General features: G+C 40.0%; 1 protein-coding gene and 1 long non-coding RNA gene across 2 annotated transcripts in view; both read left to right on the top strand.

The window, feature by feature from the left end:
* LOC147846549 (uncharacterized) overlaps positions 1-15,500 on the top strand; it is a 1,651,758-nt gene that overhangs the window by 1,365,417 nt on the left and 270,841 nt on the right. The gene's annotated exons all lie outside the window — the stretch shown is intronic.
* LOC147846554 (uncharacterized) lies at positions 7,041-13,795 on the top strand. Its single transcript, XM_087240193.1, has 3 exons — positions 7,041-8,070; positions 8,190-9,385; positions 13,782-13,795. The coding sequence occupies exons 1-3, from the start codon at positions 7,373-7,375 to the stop codon at positions 13,793-13,795; spliced, it is 1,908 nt and encodes a 635-aa protein (XP_087096319.1). The 5' UTR covers positions 7,041-7,372.

The following is a 15,500-nucleotide window of genomic DNA, read 5'->3' as shown; positions in this document are numbered from 1 at the left end:
ATGCTGGAATAGTTGGCGGTTCATTACGCTGTGGCAACCCCTGATATATAAGAGACTAAGCCGAAGGAAAGTTAATTAATGAATGAATGTCAACTGACCACTTGTGATCAAATAAATTAGAGATAATAGAAATATGTGCCCACATTTTTGCAAATATATAACATTTAATTTACTTTGCATATAAATACATTACTTTGGGTAAATGTCATTGCATGTTTCTGATGAAGGGCACTGTTTACATAAAAAAAATCTGAAATACATAACTTAGCGTATTTTTTGTACATTTCAGATACACATACTTCCCTAAACCCAACCAATAGTGTTTTAAAACACAAATGTACAAGAAAACAGTGAACATATAGTTTTACCTTGATTTTGCAATGCTTTTATCTTCTTTTTTTTTAAAGTGCTTCACCACACTCGAAACTGATCCCTCTGCATCACAAGTTCAATATCGCACAAAGTAAGCTATTGAGCAAACTGACCACGTCAGAATAAATGTCCATTTGAACATAGATACAGTTTATCCAGAAAGTATTCATAGCGCTTCACTTTTTCCACATTTTTTTATGTTACAGCCTTTTTTCCAAAATAGATTAAATTTATTTATTTCCACAAAACTCTACACACAATACCCCATAATGACAATGTGAAAAAATATTTTTTGAAATTGTTAAAAATTTATGTATATATATATATATATATATATATATATATATATATATATATATATATATATATATATATATATATATATATATATATATAAATCCTCAAAAATCTTGTGTATACCTAAGTATTCACAGCCTTTGCTCAACACTTTGTTGATGCACATTTGGCATTATTTACAGCCTCAAGTATTTTTGAATATGATGCCACAAGCTTGGCACAACTGTCTTTGGGAATTTTTGCCCATTCCTCTATGCAGTACCTCTCAAGAGATGTTCAATAGGATTTAGGTCTGGGCTCTGGCTGGGCCACTCAAGGACATTCTCAGAGTTGTTGTGAAGCCACTCTATTGATATTTTGGCGGTGTGCTTTGGGTCATTGTCCAGCTGGAAGATGAACCTTCACCCCAGTCAGAGGTCAAGAGCACTCTGAAGCAGGTTTTCATTCAGGATGTCTCTGTACATTGCTGAATTCATCTTCCCATCTGTCCTGACTAGTTTTCCAGTTCCTGCTGCAGAAAAACACCCTCACAGCATGATGCAGCCACCACCATGCTCCACTGTAGGGATGGTATTAGCCTGGTGATGAGCGGTGCCTGGTTTTCTCCAAACGTAACACCTCCTTGACTAAGGCCCTCTACCCCCGATCACTCACCTTACACTTACACCTTACTCACCGTAAAGGCACTTCCTTTGTCTTTATGCTTGGTTTGTGCTTTGACATGCACTGTCAACCCTGGGACCTTATATAGACAGGTGCATGCATTTTCAAATCATGTCCAATCAACTAAAGTTACCATAGGTGAACCCCAATGAAGCTGCTGAAACATCTCAAGAATGATCAGTGGAAACAGAATGTACCTGAGCTCAATTTAGAGCTTCACAACAAAAGCTGTGAATACTTATGCACATGTGATTTTTTAGATTTTATTTTTAATAAATATTTATTTATGACTACTTTTTATTCATATCGCACACTAAAGTGAATTTTAATTTAAAGAGTCTTCTGCATTTAATAATATAATTTAATATTTGTAATATATATATTTTTTTTTCTGTCAGTTTTATTATACAAACTTATCATTATTGCAATAAATACTACAATATAATTTTAAGTCCATATCGCCTATCCCCCACTTCGCCCATCCCTATCTCAGGACCATTGCTGATTTCATCTAAAATATCGTGTTTTAAAGATGAGCACAAGTCTCAACGCATTGAAACGACATTAGGGTGAGTAATTAATAACAGAATGTTTATTATTGAGTGAACTAACCCCTTGACATTATATAGGCTGAGATGCTACTTCAACACTTTCGCTGTGTTCAAATATAGAAGACTGTTTCTCTATATATTCAGCTTGCGGATTTCCTTCAGTGAGAAATCTAATTACTTCACTACACACATTCAGCTTGTGTCTGTGCATGTTTGCATCCTTCTTCACAACACACAGACTGATGTCTCCTGTTGATTTCTTCCTTCCTCCTTCACTGCTGTGAGTCCATGAAGAAGACTGTCTTTCTCTCTTTTTTCTTTCACAAACACCCTTTCTCCCTCACACTTTTTCCAACACTTTCCATCCTCCACACCAAAAACTCTGTTTTCGGCAACTTGTGTGTGTGTGTGTGTGTGTGTGTAGGTTAGTAATCCTGCGTGGGTGAAGCGTTCGCTGTGAGCATGAATATAGCCCGAGGAGGAGACGACTGAGAGTTGGAGATTAGAGAGAGGATGAAGAGAAACACAAAGAGGAATAGAGCGACAGATCCAGAAGAAAGGAGAGACCGGCAGGAGATAAGATAACAAAACCAGCGGAAGAGACTCGGAGATGGACAGATTAGAGATTTGAGTTGGAGAAATGAACACGTCTTTTAGAATTTCTGACTAGAATGATGTTTACCTGGACGAAACACATTATAATACTGCAAAAATGTTCTTCAATGTACGTTTTACCGCAGTTGTTAGGTTAAATGAACACTAGGGGGCAGCATGACGAGATACTTTTGTTCCTTTTCACACTCATGACATATGGCAGGGCTATTCAATTGGCGGCCCGCGGGCCGAATCTGGCCCTCGAGGCACTTTGTTCTGGCCCTCCAAAAAGTGTTACCAAGACATCATTTAGTTCAGTCGACAAACGGCCGCTATAGTTATGAAGTTACGTGCATCTGTTCAATAACACCACGAGCTGCAGTTAAAGGCTGGACAGAGCGTGAGTCATCATAAGCGAGTGGTGCGGGCAGCCGAAAACATGTTTGTAGAAAAGGCTATTTGTACAATGCACTGATATCGTTAATAGGGATGTAACTATTAGCCGATTTTACAATTAACTGCACTTTAATTCATCACAGTTTATTAATCGTAAAGTCTTCTCTAAGCCGCATTTCTGTTGCACGGAACGAAAGCGATACAAAATGCCAAGTTGCCTGTGCACTAGTTTTAAGTTTGAAGTTCACCGAGGCTAATACGCACGCACACAGGATTAACTATAGCAGCGGCCGTTTGATATAAAGTCTTTTCCGCTTGCAAGTTTGTTATTTCTAATGTAAGAATATATGACAATATGTGGGCGCCAGCGAAGCGACGCGCTTGCGTCTTTCAGGGCGCACGCAGTAGAAAACATCTCACGGTGAGAGTTGTGCGTGACTTTCAGTGCAATGTAAACAAAACATATGTTAGACGAATTATTATTAAAATGATTATGTATGCATGAATGCAGATGGCAACAACAGTTAATCTAAATAGCTACCTACCTAATATAAAGCTTGAATTTACATTAGACGCGATAACAGTGAAACCATGATTATTCTTCAGACTATATAACCGTACAACCAAAATCTACAATTGTTGCATCCCTAATTTTTATGCAGTTCAAAACATAACATATGAATGTGTATGAATCTAGAAGAAGCCTCTTTCAGCAATGCACTGCTTTTGTTGTGCTCTGAAATACAACATTTGAATGTTTGTAAAAAAAAAAAAATTAAATTGAAAAGTCTATTGTACACTGCACTGATATTATTTACTTTCAAAATTTCAATATAATAACATTTTAATGTAGAAAAAGCCAACGTGGCTGTCTTAAGGAGCAAAAATATACAGCATATTGGCCCTTATATGCTGTTTTGTCATCAGTCATATAGCAAGTTATATCTCTCCGGCCCTTCGTTTGGGATGCTTTTCAGAAAGCGGCCCCCATGACAAGCTAATTGAATAGCCCTGACATACAGGAACATATCTGCTTGTAAAGTGTGACGTCATATGAAGCAGCTTCTGAAATTGTATGGCGAGGTTCATCAAATGGTAATAAGAAACGTTTATAAAAGCAATGTATTACTTTCAAAAATCAAGATCGCAATATATATCTAGATGGCCAGAAGGTATTTCTTTTTTTATTTAAATTGTTAAAGTGTAGGAGTCGGTGATGCAGCAAGTCCAGAGACTGTTGTGTACACCATTATTTTAAAATAAAATCACTTTAAATGTAAAATTTATCAAAAGTCCTTTTTGCATTTTTTTGAACGAAATGCTAATGGTCTAATCTGATTCAATTCATTATGCTAAGCTAAGCTAAACGTGATCCCAACAAAACAAGAAATTGGCTGATTAAATTCAAAAGTAGTTCAAGTCATGTTTAACTTGAGGAGACAGCCTTTTTTAAGCTGGAGGGTTCCTGCTCAAATATAACATCACAATGGTTAATTTACAGTGCGCTTGTAAATTTTACAGTATTACTGGTCATTTTTACAGTATTACCGGCAGTTTTTACAGTGTTACTGGCAACATTTAAAAGTGCACTGTAAATTTTACATTGTTACCTGCAATTTTTTACAGTATTACTGGTCATTTTTACAGTTTTACTGGCAAAATTTACAAGTGCGCTGTAAATTAACACAACTGTGCTAAAGTATTACATCACAATTGTAATTGTTAATTTACAGTGCTCTTATAAATTTTACGCTATTACTGGCAATCAGGGCCGGAGCAAGCTGAACTGACGCTCTAGGCAGAGGACGATCATGCCGCCCTCAACCCCAATGTGAGAACGAAAGTGACCGGTTATGAAAATGAAGTGAGGTCTCGCGGACCTCTTTTCCAGCGCACTATGCGCGGATATAATTGAGGACGCGCGGGTGCTGAAGGAGGGAGGGAGGGAGGTGTCGCGGACACTGCGCTCTCTATTTTGCCGCCCTATGCGCGGATATAACTGAGGACACGCAGGTGTCGCAGAACTCTATTCTGCCACCCTATGCGCGGATATAACTGAGGACCCTCTCTATACTGCCGCCCTAGGCGGCCGCCTAGGTCGCCTCTATGGACACTTCGGCCCTGCTGGCAATTTGACAGCATTACTGGCAATAATGAACTAATAGTAATACTATAGTAATACTATTTCTAGTAGTATTACTATATAGTAATACTATTTCTCTACTGTCTGTACATTTGTGGCATACAATCTGCTAATACAATCCAGTACATCAATTTGACCACCTGACTCCTCATGCTTTATTAATATTTGTGCTCTGACCGGCATCCATAGAGGTTCACTCATCTGATAAAATCAGTGCAAGCCTTTAAAACATTGTGGGTAATAGTAATAACTAATAGTAATACTAGTAATAGTAATAACTAATAGTAATACTATAAGTTACTAGTAGGAATAGTAACTAATAGTATTACTATTATTCATAGCATTACACACAGTTTTTATTGTATTACTGGCAAGATTTTCAAGCGCACAGTAAATTAACAATTACAACTGTGCTGAAATACTATATGACAATTGTAATAATTAAGTTACAGTGTGCTTGTCAATTTTACGGTATTACTGGTCATTTTTACAGTATTACGGGCCGTTTTTACAGTAATGCTGACAAAATTTACAAGCACACTGTAAATTAACGGTTACAACTGTGTTTATCACAATTGTAATTGTTAATTTACAGTGCGCTTTAAAAATGACAATACTTCAATGATAATACTTCAAAATTTACAAGTATTACTGGCAAAATTTACAAGCGCACTGTAAATTAATAATTACAATTGTCCTGAAATACTTTATAACAATTGTAATTGTAATCTACAGTGTGCCTATAAATTTTACATTATTACTGGCAATTTTTACAGTATTACTGAAAAAATTTACAAGCACACTGTACATGAATAATTACAAGTTTGCTTGAAAACTATGCAATTATTTCCAGTGTAGACCCTCAAAAGCCCTGCAAAACCGCAGTTATAATCTCCTCAGAATACCAGTTGCATTAGCATAAAATCAGCATGCTCTAAAAGGTCTAATTTCGAAGCGCAGCCCATTTGAAGAGTTTCCAGATGGTTCGCTAAAGCCCCGTCCCGTATTATACTGCCATCTGAATGTGTGAAACACAAAGACCATAACCTGTGGTGTGGTTCGAGCAGGTTCGAGAATGTTCTGCTAGAAATCATGCGTGTATCTCAGCACGACACACTTTTCACACTTTTCTCAACAGACAAAAAGTGTAGAGGAGAGCCAGAAGAGGCACTGACGCACAGAGCGGATCCCCGAACGCCAACACCAGGCACAATGCATTATTCCTCGTGTTTCCCCGCAGACCAAAAGACCAACTGTTCACTGATGCATTGTGGGACACGCTTCTATACGGACAAACAACACCTCTATATCACACACGTCTGAGACGAGTCCCCGAACACGCATGAATTATGTAAAGTACTGACTTATTCTCTTTCACTGATCTAATGCGTTTGAAATCTCGCTGAATAAATAATTGTATTTTTCTCAGAGCTTTAAGCAACTAAAAACACCATTGAAACTGTTTTACTGTAGTGAATTATTCAGTGTCACGCACATATTTACATGCAAACTCGTGGCCACAGAATGTACTGTTATTTGCGCTGTTTTAATTGAACAAAAATGATTATTTATTGATTAATCATGTGCTTGTTTTAGGCTTATTAGTAAAATCTTCATAAATGAAATGTGCCTTTTTATGTTTATTATTATGTTATGTTATGCTAATGTTATGTTATGTTATGCTAATGTTGTTATTTTGTGTTATGTTATGTTAAGTTATTTTATGTTATTTTGTGTTATGTTATGTTATGTTGTGTTGTGTCATGTTATTTTGTGTTATGTTATGTTATGTTGTTATGTTATTTTATGTTTTTTAATGTTGTTATGTTATTTTATGTTATGTTATTTTGTGTTATATTATGTTATGTTGTGTTGTGTCATGTTATTTTGTGTTATGTTATGTTTGTCACATCCGTCAGTGACCACCTGAGGGCGCTGTAGTGCACTGGGACTTTTAGGCACTGCAGCGCTTCACTAAAAAGACTACATTTTCATACATGCCCCGCGCACACACCGGAACACCTACACTGATCTGTCATCACATCTGTTTTGTGTTACCGTTGATTATCTGGACTATATATTCTACCATTCCACCCATGTTTGTCATCGCGTCGTTGTCTTCCTTGTCTTCCTGCTCCTAGTAAGTTTGTTCCTGATCTTGCCAAAGTCTAGTTCGTGTTATCTGTCTTGTTTTGTTGTTGATTTGTTACTTTGTATTTTTGAGATTTTGTATTTTTTAGTCACCGTTTTCTGCACTTAACATCTATTAAATCTGCACTTGAATCCACAATCTTTTTGTTCCTGTTTTGCTTTTGTTTTGATCACGCCTAACGTGACAGAACGACGCGATCACAATATGGATTCAGCAGATGATAGATTAGTGCGTATAAAGCAGGGTAACCGCTCCGTTGAGCGTTATATCAAGGAGTTTTTGGAGCTAGCCCCGAAGAGCTCTCATAGTGATATTTTGCTTATGATGTTTTTTCGGGGAGGACTTTTGGATCCAGTTCGTTCCCTCATGCCACCGTACGAGGATGACTGGAACCTTTACCGCTTCATTGAAGCAGCCTTGTTGATCGCTGGCTCCCCCCTCTCTGTTGCCCTGAGGGAGGAGAACCCTCAGGAGGGAGGCCTGAGCGGAGGGCAACCGAGAGGGATATTTTCGGGGCCAGCTGATTTAACCAAGGGAAAGAGGAGAGAGGCAGGACTGGAGTTGCGGGCTTATCCGCGTCGGGCTGTTCGGAGACCACCCTTTTCGGAGCCTCTGGAGAGCCTTCTGGAATTGTGTGATAAACCAGTGTCCATCCTAGTCCCACAAAGCCTGCCAGTGTCAGCTCCAGTTCCAGAGCAAGCTCCTTCTCCAGATGACACTGCTCTCACGTCTAAAACCACCAGACGAGGGAGGCGCAGGAAGAGGATGGCTCCAGCCCCAGAGCGCCCGCCAGTGTCGGCTCCAGCCCCAGAGCGCCCGCCAGTGTCGGCTCCAGCCCCAGAGCGCCCGCCAGTGTCGGCTCCAGCCCCAGAGCGCCCGCCAGTGTCGGCTCCAGCCCCAGAGTGCCCGCCAGTGTCGGCTCCAGCCCCAGAGCGCCCGCCAGTGTCGGCTCCAGCCCCAGAGCGCCCGCCAGTGTCGGCTCCAGCCCCAGAGCGCCCGCCAGTGTCGGCTCCAGCCCCAGAGCGCCCGCCAGTGTCGGCTCCAGCCCCAGAGCGCCCGCCAGTGTCGGCTCCAGCCCCAGAGCGCCCGCCAGTGTCGGCTCCAGCCCCAGAGCGCCCGCCAGTGTCGGCTCCAGCCCCAGAGCGCCCGCCAGTGTCGGCTCCAGCCCCACAGCGCAGTCTAATGCCAGTTCCAGTCTGGCTTCTGGCCTTACCGGCGCCACCCAGGCTCCTCGCCCTGCCGGCGCCACCCAGGCTCCTCGCCCTGCCGGCGCCACCCAGGTTCCTCGCCCTGCCGGCGCCACCCAGGCTCCTCGCCCTGCCGGCACCACCCAGACTCCTCGCCCTGCCGGCACCAACCAGACGTCTAGCCCTGCCGGCACCAGCCCGGCTCCTTGCTCTGCCGGCACCACCCAGACGTCTTGCTCTGCCGGCCCCAACCCGGCTCCTCGCCCTGCCAGTCCCAGCCCGGCTCTTGGCATTACCAACGCCATCCAGACGTCTTGCCCTGCCGGCACCTCCCAGACGTCTTGCCTTGCCGGCCCCAGTCCGGCTCCATGCCCTGCCGGCTCCAGTTCAGCTGCCTCCAGTCCCGCCGACTCCAGTCCAGCTGCCTCCAGTTCCGCCGGCTCCAGTCCAGCTGCCTCCTGTCCCGCCGGCTCCAGTCCAGCTGCCTCCTGTCCCGCCGGCTCCAGTCCAGCTGCCTCCTGTCCCGCCGGCTCCAGTCCAGCTGCCTCCTGTTCCGCCGGCTCCAGTCCAGCTGCCTCCAGTCCCGCCGGCTCCAGTCCAGCTGCCTCCAGTCCCGCCGGCTCCAGTCCAGCTGCCTCCAGTCCCGCCGGCTCCAGTCCAGCTGCCTCCTGTCCCGCCGGCTCCAGTCCAGCTGCCTCCTGTCCCGCCGGCTCCAGTCCTGCTGCCTCCAGTCCCGCCGGCTCCAGTCCAGCTGCCTCCAGTCCCGCCGGCTCCAGTCCAGCTGCCTCCTGTCCCGCCGGCTCCAGTCCAGCTGCCTCCTGTCCCGCCGGCTCCAGTCCAGCTGCCTCCTGTCCCGCCGGCTCCAGTCCTGCTGCCTCCTGTCCCGCCGGCTCCAGTCCAGCTGCCTCCTGTCCCGCCGGCTCCAGTCCAGCTGCCTCCTGTCCCGCCGGCTCCAGCCCAGCTGCCTCCTGTCCCGCCGGCTCCAGCCCAGCTGCCTCCTGTCCCGCCGGCTCCAGTCCAGCTACCTCCAGTTCCGCCGGTTCCAGTCCAGTTGCATCTCCAGCCGGCTCTCCTAAAACCCCCTGCCTTGTGTTTCCTGCAGGATCATCCTTGGATCACCCCTCCCGCCCCTCCCTGGTGGTCCTCCCCACTCTATGGGACGGATTCCCCGGCCGCACCCTGGCTTCTTGCCGGGGCGCCTGAAGCACAGACTTGCCCTGATCTGGCCCTCCCATCCCTCCCTTTGTTCTTGCTCTGCTCTGCCCCCCCCCCCCCCCTCTGGGAGCGTCTGGAAGCCGCTCTTTAGAGAGGGGGTAATGTCACATCCGTCAGTGACCACCTGAGGGCGCTGTAGTGCACTGGGACTTTTAGGCACTGCAGCGCTTCACTAAAAAGACTACATTTTCATACATGCCCCGCGCACACACCGGAACACCTACACTGATCTGTCATCACATCTGTTTTGTGTTACCGTTGATTATCTGGACTATATATTCTACCATTCCACCCATGTTTGTCATCGCGTCGTTGTCTTCCTTGTCTTCCTGCTCCTAGTAAGTTTGTTCCTGATCTTGCCAAAGTCTAGTTCGTGTTATCTGTCTTGTTTTGTTGTTGATTTGTTACTTTGTATTTTTGAGATTTTGTATTTTTTAGTCACCGTTTTCTGCACTTAACATCTAATAAATCTGCCCTTGAATCCACAATCTTTTTGTTCCTGTTTTGCTTTTGTTTTGATCACGCCTAACGTGACAATGTTGTTATGTTATTTTATGTTTTTTAATGTTGTTATGTTATTTTATGTTATGTTATTTTGTGTTATATTATGTTATGTTATTTTATTTTATGTTATGCTAGTGTTATGTTATGTTGTGGCATGTTAATGTTATGTTATGTTATTTTGTGGTGTGTTATGTTATATTGCGTTATGATATGTTATGTTATTTTGTGTTGTGTTATGTTATGTTATGTTATTTTGTGTTATGTTATGTTATGTTATTTTGTGTTATGTTATGTTATTTTATGTTATGCTAGTGTTATGTTGTTGCATGTTAATGTTATGTTATGTTATTTTGTGTTGTGTTATGTTATATTGTGTTATGATATGTTATGTTATTTTGTGTTATGCTGTGTTGTGTTATGTTATTTTGTGTTATGTTATTTTGTGTTGTGTCATGTTATTTTGTGTTATGTTATGTTATTTTGTGTTATGTTATGTTATGTTATGTTATTTTGTGTTGTGTCATGTTATTTTGTGTTATGTTATGTTATGTTATTTTGTGTTATGTTATGTCATGTTATTTTGTGTTATGTTATGTCATGTTATTTTGTGTTATGTTATGTTATGTTATGTTATTTTGTGTTATGTTGTGTTGTGTTATGTTATGTTATGTTACCTTGTGATATGTTATGTTATGTTGTGTTGTGTTGTGTTGTGTTGTGTGTTATGTTATGTTATGTGGATATGTTATTTTGTGTTATGGGATTTTGTGTTATGTTGTGTTATGTTATGTTGATATGTTATTTTGTGCTATGTTATTTTTTGTTATGTTATGTTACTTTGTGTTGTGTTATGTTATGTTATATTGTGATTTGTTATGTTATGTTGTTTTATGTTGTGTTATGTTGATATGTTATTTTGTGTTATGTTATTTTGTGTTATGTTATGTTATGTTGATATGTTATTTTGTGTTATGTTGATATGTTATTTTGTGTTATGTTGATATGTTATTTTGTGTTATGTTGATATGTTATTTTGTGTTATGTTATTTTGTGTTATGTTGATATGTTATTTTGTGTTATGTTATTTTGTGTTATGTTATGTTATGTTGATATGTTATTTTGTGTTATGTTATGTTAAGTTATTTTATGTTATTTTGTGTTATGTTATGTTGTGTTGTGTCATGTAATTTTGTGTTATGTTATGTTATGTTGTTATGTTATTTTATGTTTTTTAATGTTGTTATGTTATTTTATGTTATGTTATTTTGTGTTATATTATGTTATGTTATTTTATTTTATGTTATGCTAGTGTTATGTTGTTGCATGTTAATGTTATGTTATGTTATTTTGTGTTGTGTTATGTTATATTGTGTTATTATATGTTATGTTATTTTGTGTTATGCTGTGTTGTGTTATGTTATTTTGTGTTATGTTGTGTTATGTTATTTTGTGTTGTGTCATGTTATTTTGTGTTATGTTATGTTATGTTATTTTGTGTTATGTTATGTTATGTTATGTTATGTTATTTTGTGTTATGTTGTGTTGTGTTATGTTATTTTGTGTTATGTTATGTTATGTTATTTTGTGTTGTGTCATGTTATTTTGTGTTATGTTATGTTATGTTATGTTATTTTGTGTTATGTTGTGTTGTGTTATGTTATGTTATGTTACCTTGTGATATGTTATGTTATGTTATGTTATGTTGTGTTGTGTTGTGTTGTGTTGTGTTGTGTGTTATGTTATGTTATGTGGATATGTTATTTTGTGTTATGGGATTTTGTGTTATGTTGTGTTATGTTATGTTGATATGTTATTTTGTGCTATGTTATTTTTTGTTATGTTATGTTACTTTGTGTTGTGTTATGTTATGTTATATTGTGATTTGTTATGTTATGTTGTTTTATGTTGTGTTATGTTGATATGTTATTTTGTGTTATGTTATTTTGTGTTATGTTATGTTATGTTGATATGTTATTTTGTGTTATGTTGATATGTTATTTTGTGTTATGTTATTTTGTGTTATGTTATGTTGATATGTTATTTTGTGTTATGTTGTTTTGTGTTATGTTATTTTGTGTTATGTTATGTTATGTTGTGTTATGTTGATATGTTATTTTGTGTTATGTTATGTTATGTTATCCTATGTTATATTGATTTGTTATCTTGTATTATGTTATTTTGTGTTATGTTATTTTGTGTTATGTTATGTATGTTATGTTATGTTGTCATGTCACTTCATGTTATTTTATGTTTGACATAAATTAGTACTCACTTATTATCTTTCATTGATCTAATGGGTCTGAAATCACATTAAATAAATAATTGTGTTTAGCTTTAAGCGACCTAAACACCATTCAAACTGTTTTACTGTAGTGAATAACTCAGTGTCGTGCACATATTCACATGCAAACTTATGGTTATAACTTGGTAACAGAATATACAACAATATTTGTTATTTTTGCTGTTTTGATTCAACATAAATGGTTTATTTATTACACAACCATGTGCTTGTTTCTGGATGATCCACTCGTTTTTTTTTTAATGACAAGAACAATTATGAAAAAACATTGAATATTATATACACTGGATATTATATTATATTATATTATATTATATTATATTATATTATATTATATTATATTATATTATATTATACTATATTATATTATATTATTATTATTATATTATTAGTATATCTACTCTTATTTAAGAATTTAAAGTCTTCACCTAAATAAATACACATGACTTACGCAACCATTTGACTGCTAAGCATCTATTTGTGGTTTCAAACCCTAATAAAAATTTTACATCAAATCAATCATAATCTTTAATATTCATAACCCATAGTCTGTATTCCCAGCTGCCCTCTTTAAAAAAATCCCCACTGCGTGATCATCTTCAAATAATATTTAATCTTCAGCTCACACACACACACAGTGGGAGCCAATCATACTCAACGCATTCATGACAGCCAATCAGAATTAATCACAGGCCTTCTCTGATTGGCCGTATTCGAATGAGCTGCTCTTAAGAGGCCCGGAGCGCACAGATAAATCAAATCCTGATGAATAAGAGATAGTATTTTTTAGGAAGCCCACAATTTCTGAATTAATATCCACTCCATGGCCTGTTTCTCTTCATTTTGGCCATTTTGTTTCTTTCCGGCCCTCTTTCTTTTCATTAGCCATTGGTTTAATTAACGTCAGCAGCGCGCTAAACACTCGTACATTAATGCGGATCCGTCTCTAACCTATACAGTACCAATGTATTATTAAATGCAATTAATTTTGCATTACAAAATTACAGATGAATAAAACATTACAAGCGAGGAAGGAGAAATGGAGGATGGTGCAAGCGGCCAATTAATTCTGATTAAGCTGTCAGTCTTTCAGCACGGGGCCGACGAGATGAAAAAGGGAAGAAAAAAAATGCAATTATAAATGAGAGGAATTTCTGCGGAATATGAAAAGAGGGAAGAGCGAGGCCTGCTGTAATCGAGGGCCAATTTAAATGAATATCCATCCGTCTCCTCCTCTCTGTATTAGCAGTCGATCACAGACCACACAAACACACTGAGAAACACTTGAAAACAAGACTTTCATCAGGATTGCCTTTTACAAGTCAATCCAGGACTGTGGAAAATACGAGCGTGCGGTGACATGTGAAACAGAAAAATTAAAATAGCTTAGTTTTTTTTTGTTTCACAGACGGGCTGGTCTGAGTATTTGATGATGATCCCTCGGTTCCAGCTCGCATCTCAGCCTGCCTGTTGGATATTTCACACTGGATGAAAGATCATCATCTTCAGCTGAACCTCGCAAAAACGGAAATGCTTGTAGTTTCTGCCAACCCGACTCTACACCATAACTTTTCAATCCAGATGCATGGGGCATCCATTACTGCATTCAGAATGGTGAAAAGCCTTGGAGTAACGATTGATGACCAACTAAACTTCTCTGACCACATTTCTAGAACTGCTCGATCGTGCAGATTTGCACTCTATAACATCAGAAAGATCCGACCCTTCTTATCTGAACATGCAGCTCAACTCCTTGTTCAAGCTCTTGTTCTCTCCAAACTGGATTACTGCAACTCTCTACTAGCTGGGCTTCCAGCTAACTCTGTCAAGCCTCATCAACTGCTCCAGAACGCAGCAGCACGAGTGGTCTTCAATGAACCTAAACGAGCACATGTCACTCCGCTGCTAGTCCGTTTGCACTGGCTGCCAGTTGCTGCTCGCATCAAATTCAAAGCTCTGATGTTTGCCTACAAAGTGACTTCTGGCCTTGCTCCTTCTTATCTGCTCTCACTTCTGCAGATCTATGTGCCCTCCAGAAACTTGCGTTCTGTGAATGAACGTCGCCTCGTGGTTCCATCCCAAAGAGGGAAGAAATTACTTTCGCGAACGCTCACGCTCAATCTGCCCAGTTGGTGGAATGAACTCCCTAACTGCATCAGAACAGCAGAGTCACTCACTATTTTCAAGAAACGACTAAAAACTCAACTATTTACTCTCCACTACACTTCCTAATCTGCAATTGTCTCTCTGAATATCACACTAACTGTACCAAAAAAATATAAAAAATACTACTAATACTTCCCTTCTTAGACTTTACAGACCTGAAACTTGCCTATAGCACTTATTCATTGTTGCTCTTAGTTGTGTAAATTGCTTCCTTGTCCTCATTTGTAAGTCGCTTTGGATAAAAGCATCTGCTAAATGACTAAATGTAAATGTAAATTTCAGAAACTGCTGATCTAATGGGATTTTCATGCACAACCATCTCTAGGGTTTACAGAGAATGGTCTGAAAAATAGAAAATATCCAATATGGGGCAGTTGTGTGGGCACAAATGCCTTGTTGATGCAGGAGAATGGCCAGACTGGTTCCAGCTGATAGAAAGGCAACAGTCACTCAAATAGCCACTTGTTACAACAGAGGTCTGCAGAAGAGCATCTCTGAACTTCTGTGTTATTCTGTGTAATACTCTGAACTGATATTCAGATGGTAGGGTCAGAATTTAGCATTAACAACATGAAAGCATGGATCCATCCTGCCTTGTATCATTGATTCAGGCTGGTGGTGGTGGAGAAATGGTGTGGGGGATATTTTCTTGGGGGCCCATTAGTACCCACTGAGCATAGTGTCAGCTCCAACAGCCAACCTGAGTATTGTTGCTGACCATGTCCATCCCTTTATGACCACAGTGTACCCATCTTCTGATGGCTGCTTCCAGCAGGATAGAGCACCATGTCATAAAGAGCTAATCATCTCAGACTGGTTTCTTGAACATGACAATGACTTCACTGTACTCAAATGGCCTCCACAGTCATCAGAGCTCAATCCAGTAGAGCACCTTTGGGATGTGGTGGAGATGGACCAAAATCAATGGCTGTCAGGAATACTTGATTCCAATTGATATAAT

Source organism: Danio rerio, chromosome 2 (genome assembly GCF_052040795.2).
Source record: "Danio rerio strain M-AB ecotype USA chromosome 2, GRCz13ab, whole genome shotgun sequence".
Lineage (NCBI taxonomy): Eukaryota > Metazoa > Chordata > Actinopteri > Cypriniformes > Danionidae > Danio > Danio rerio.
The sequence above is the reverse complement of the archived record's forward strand: the minus strand, read 5'-3'. Positions and strand labels throughout refer to the sequence as shown.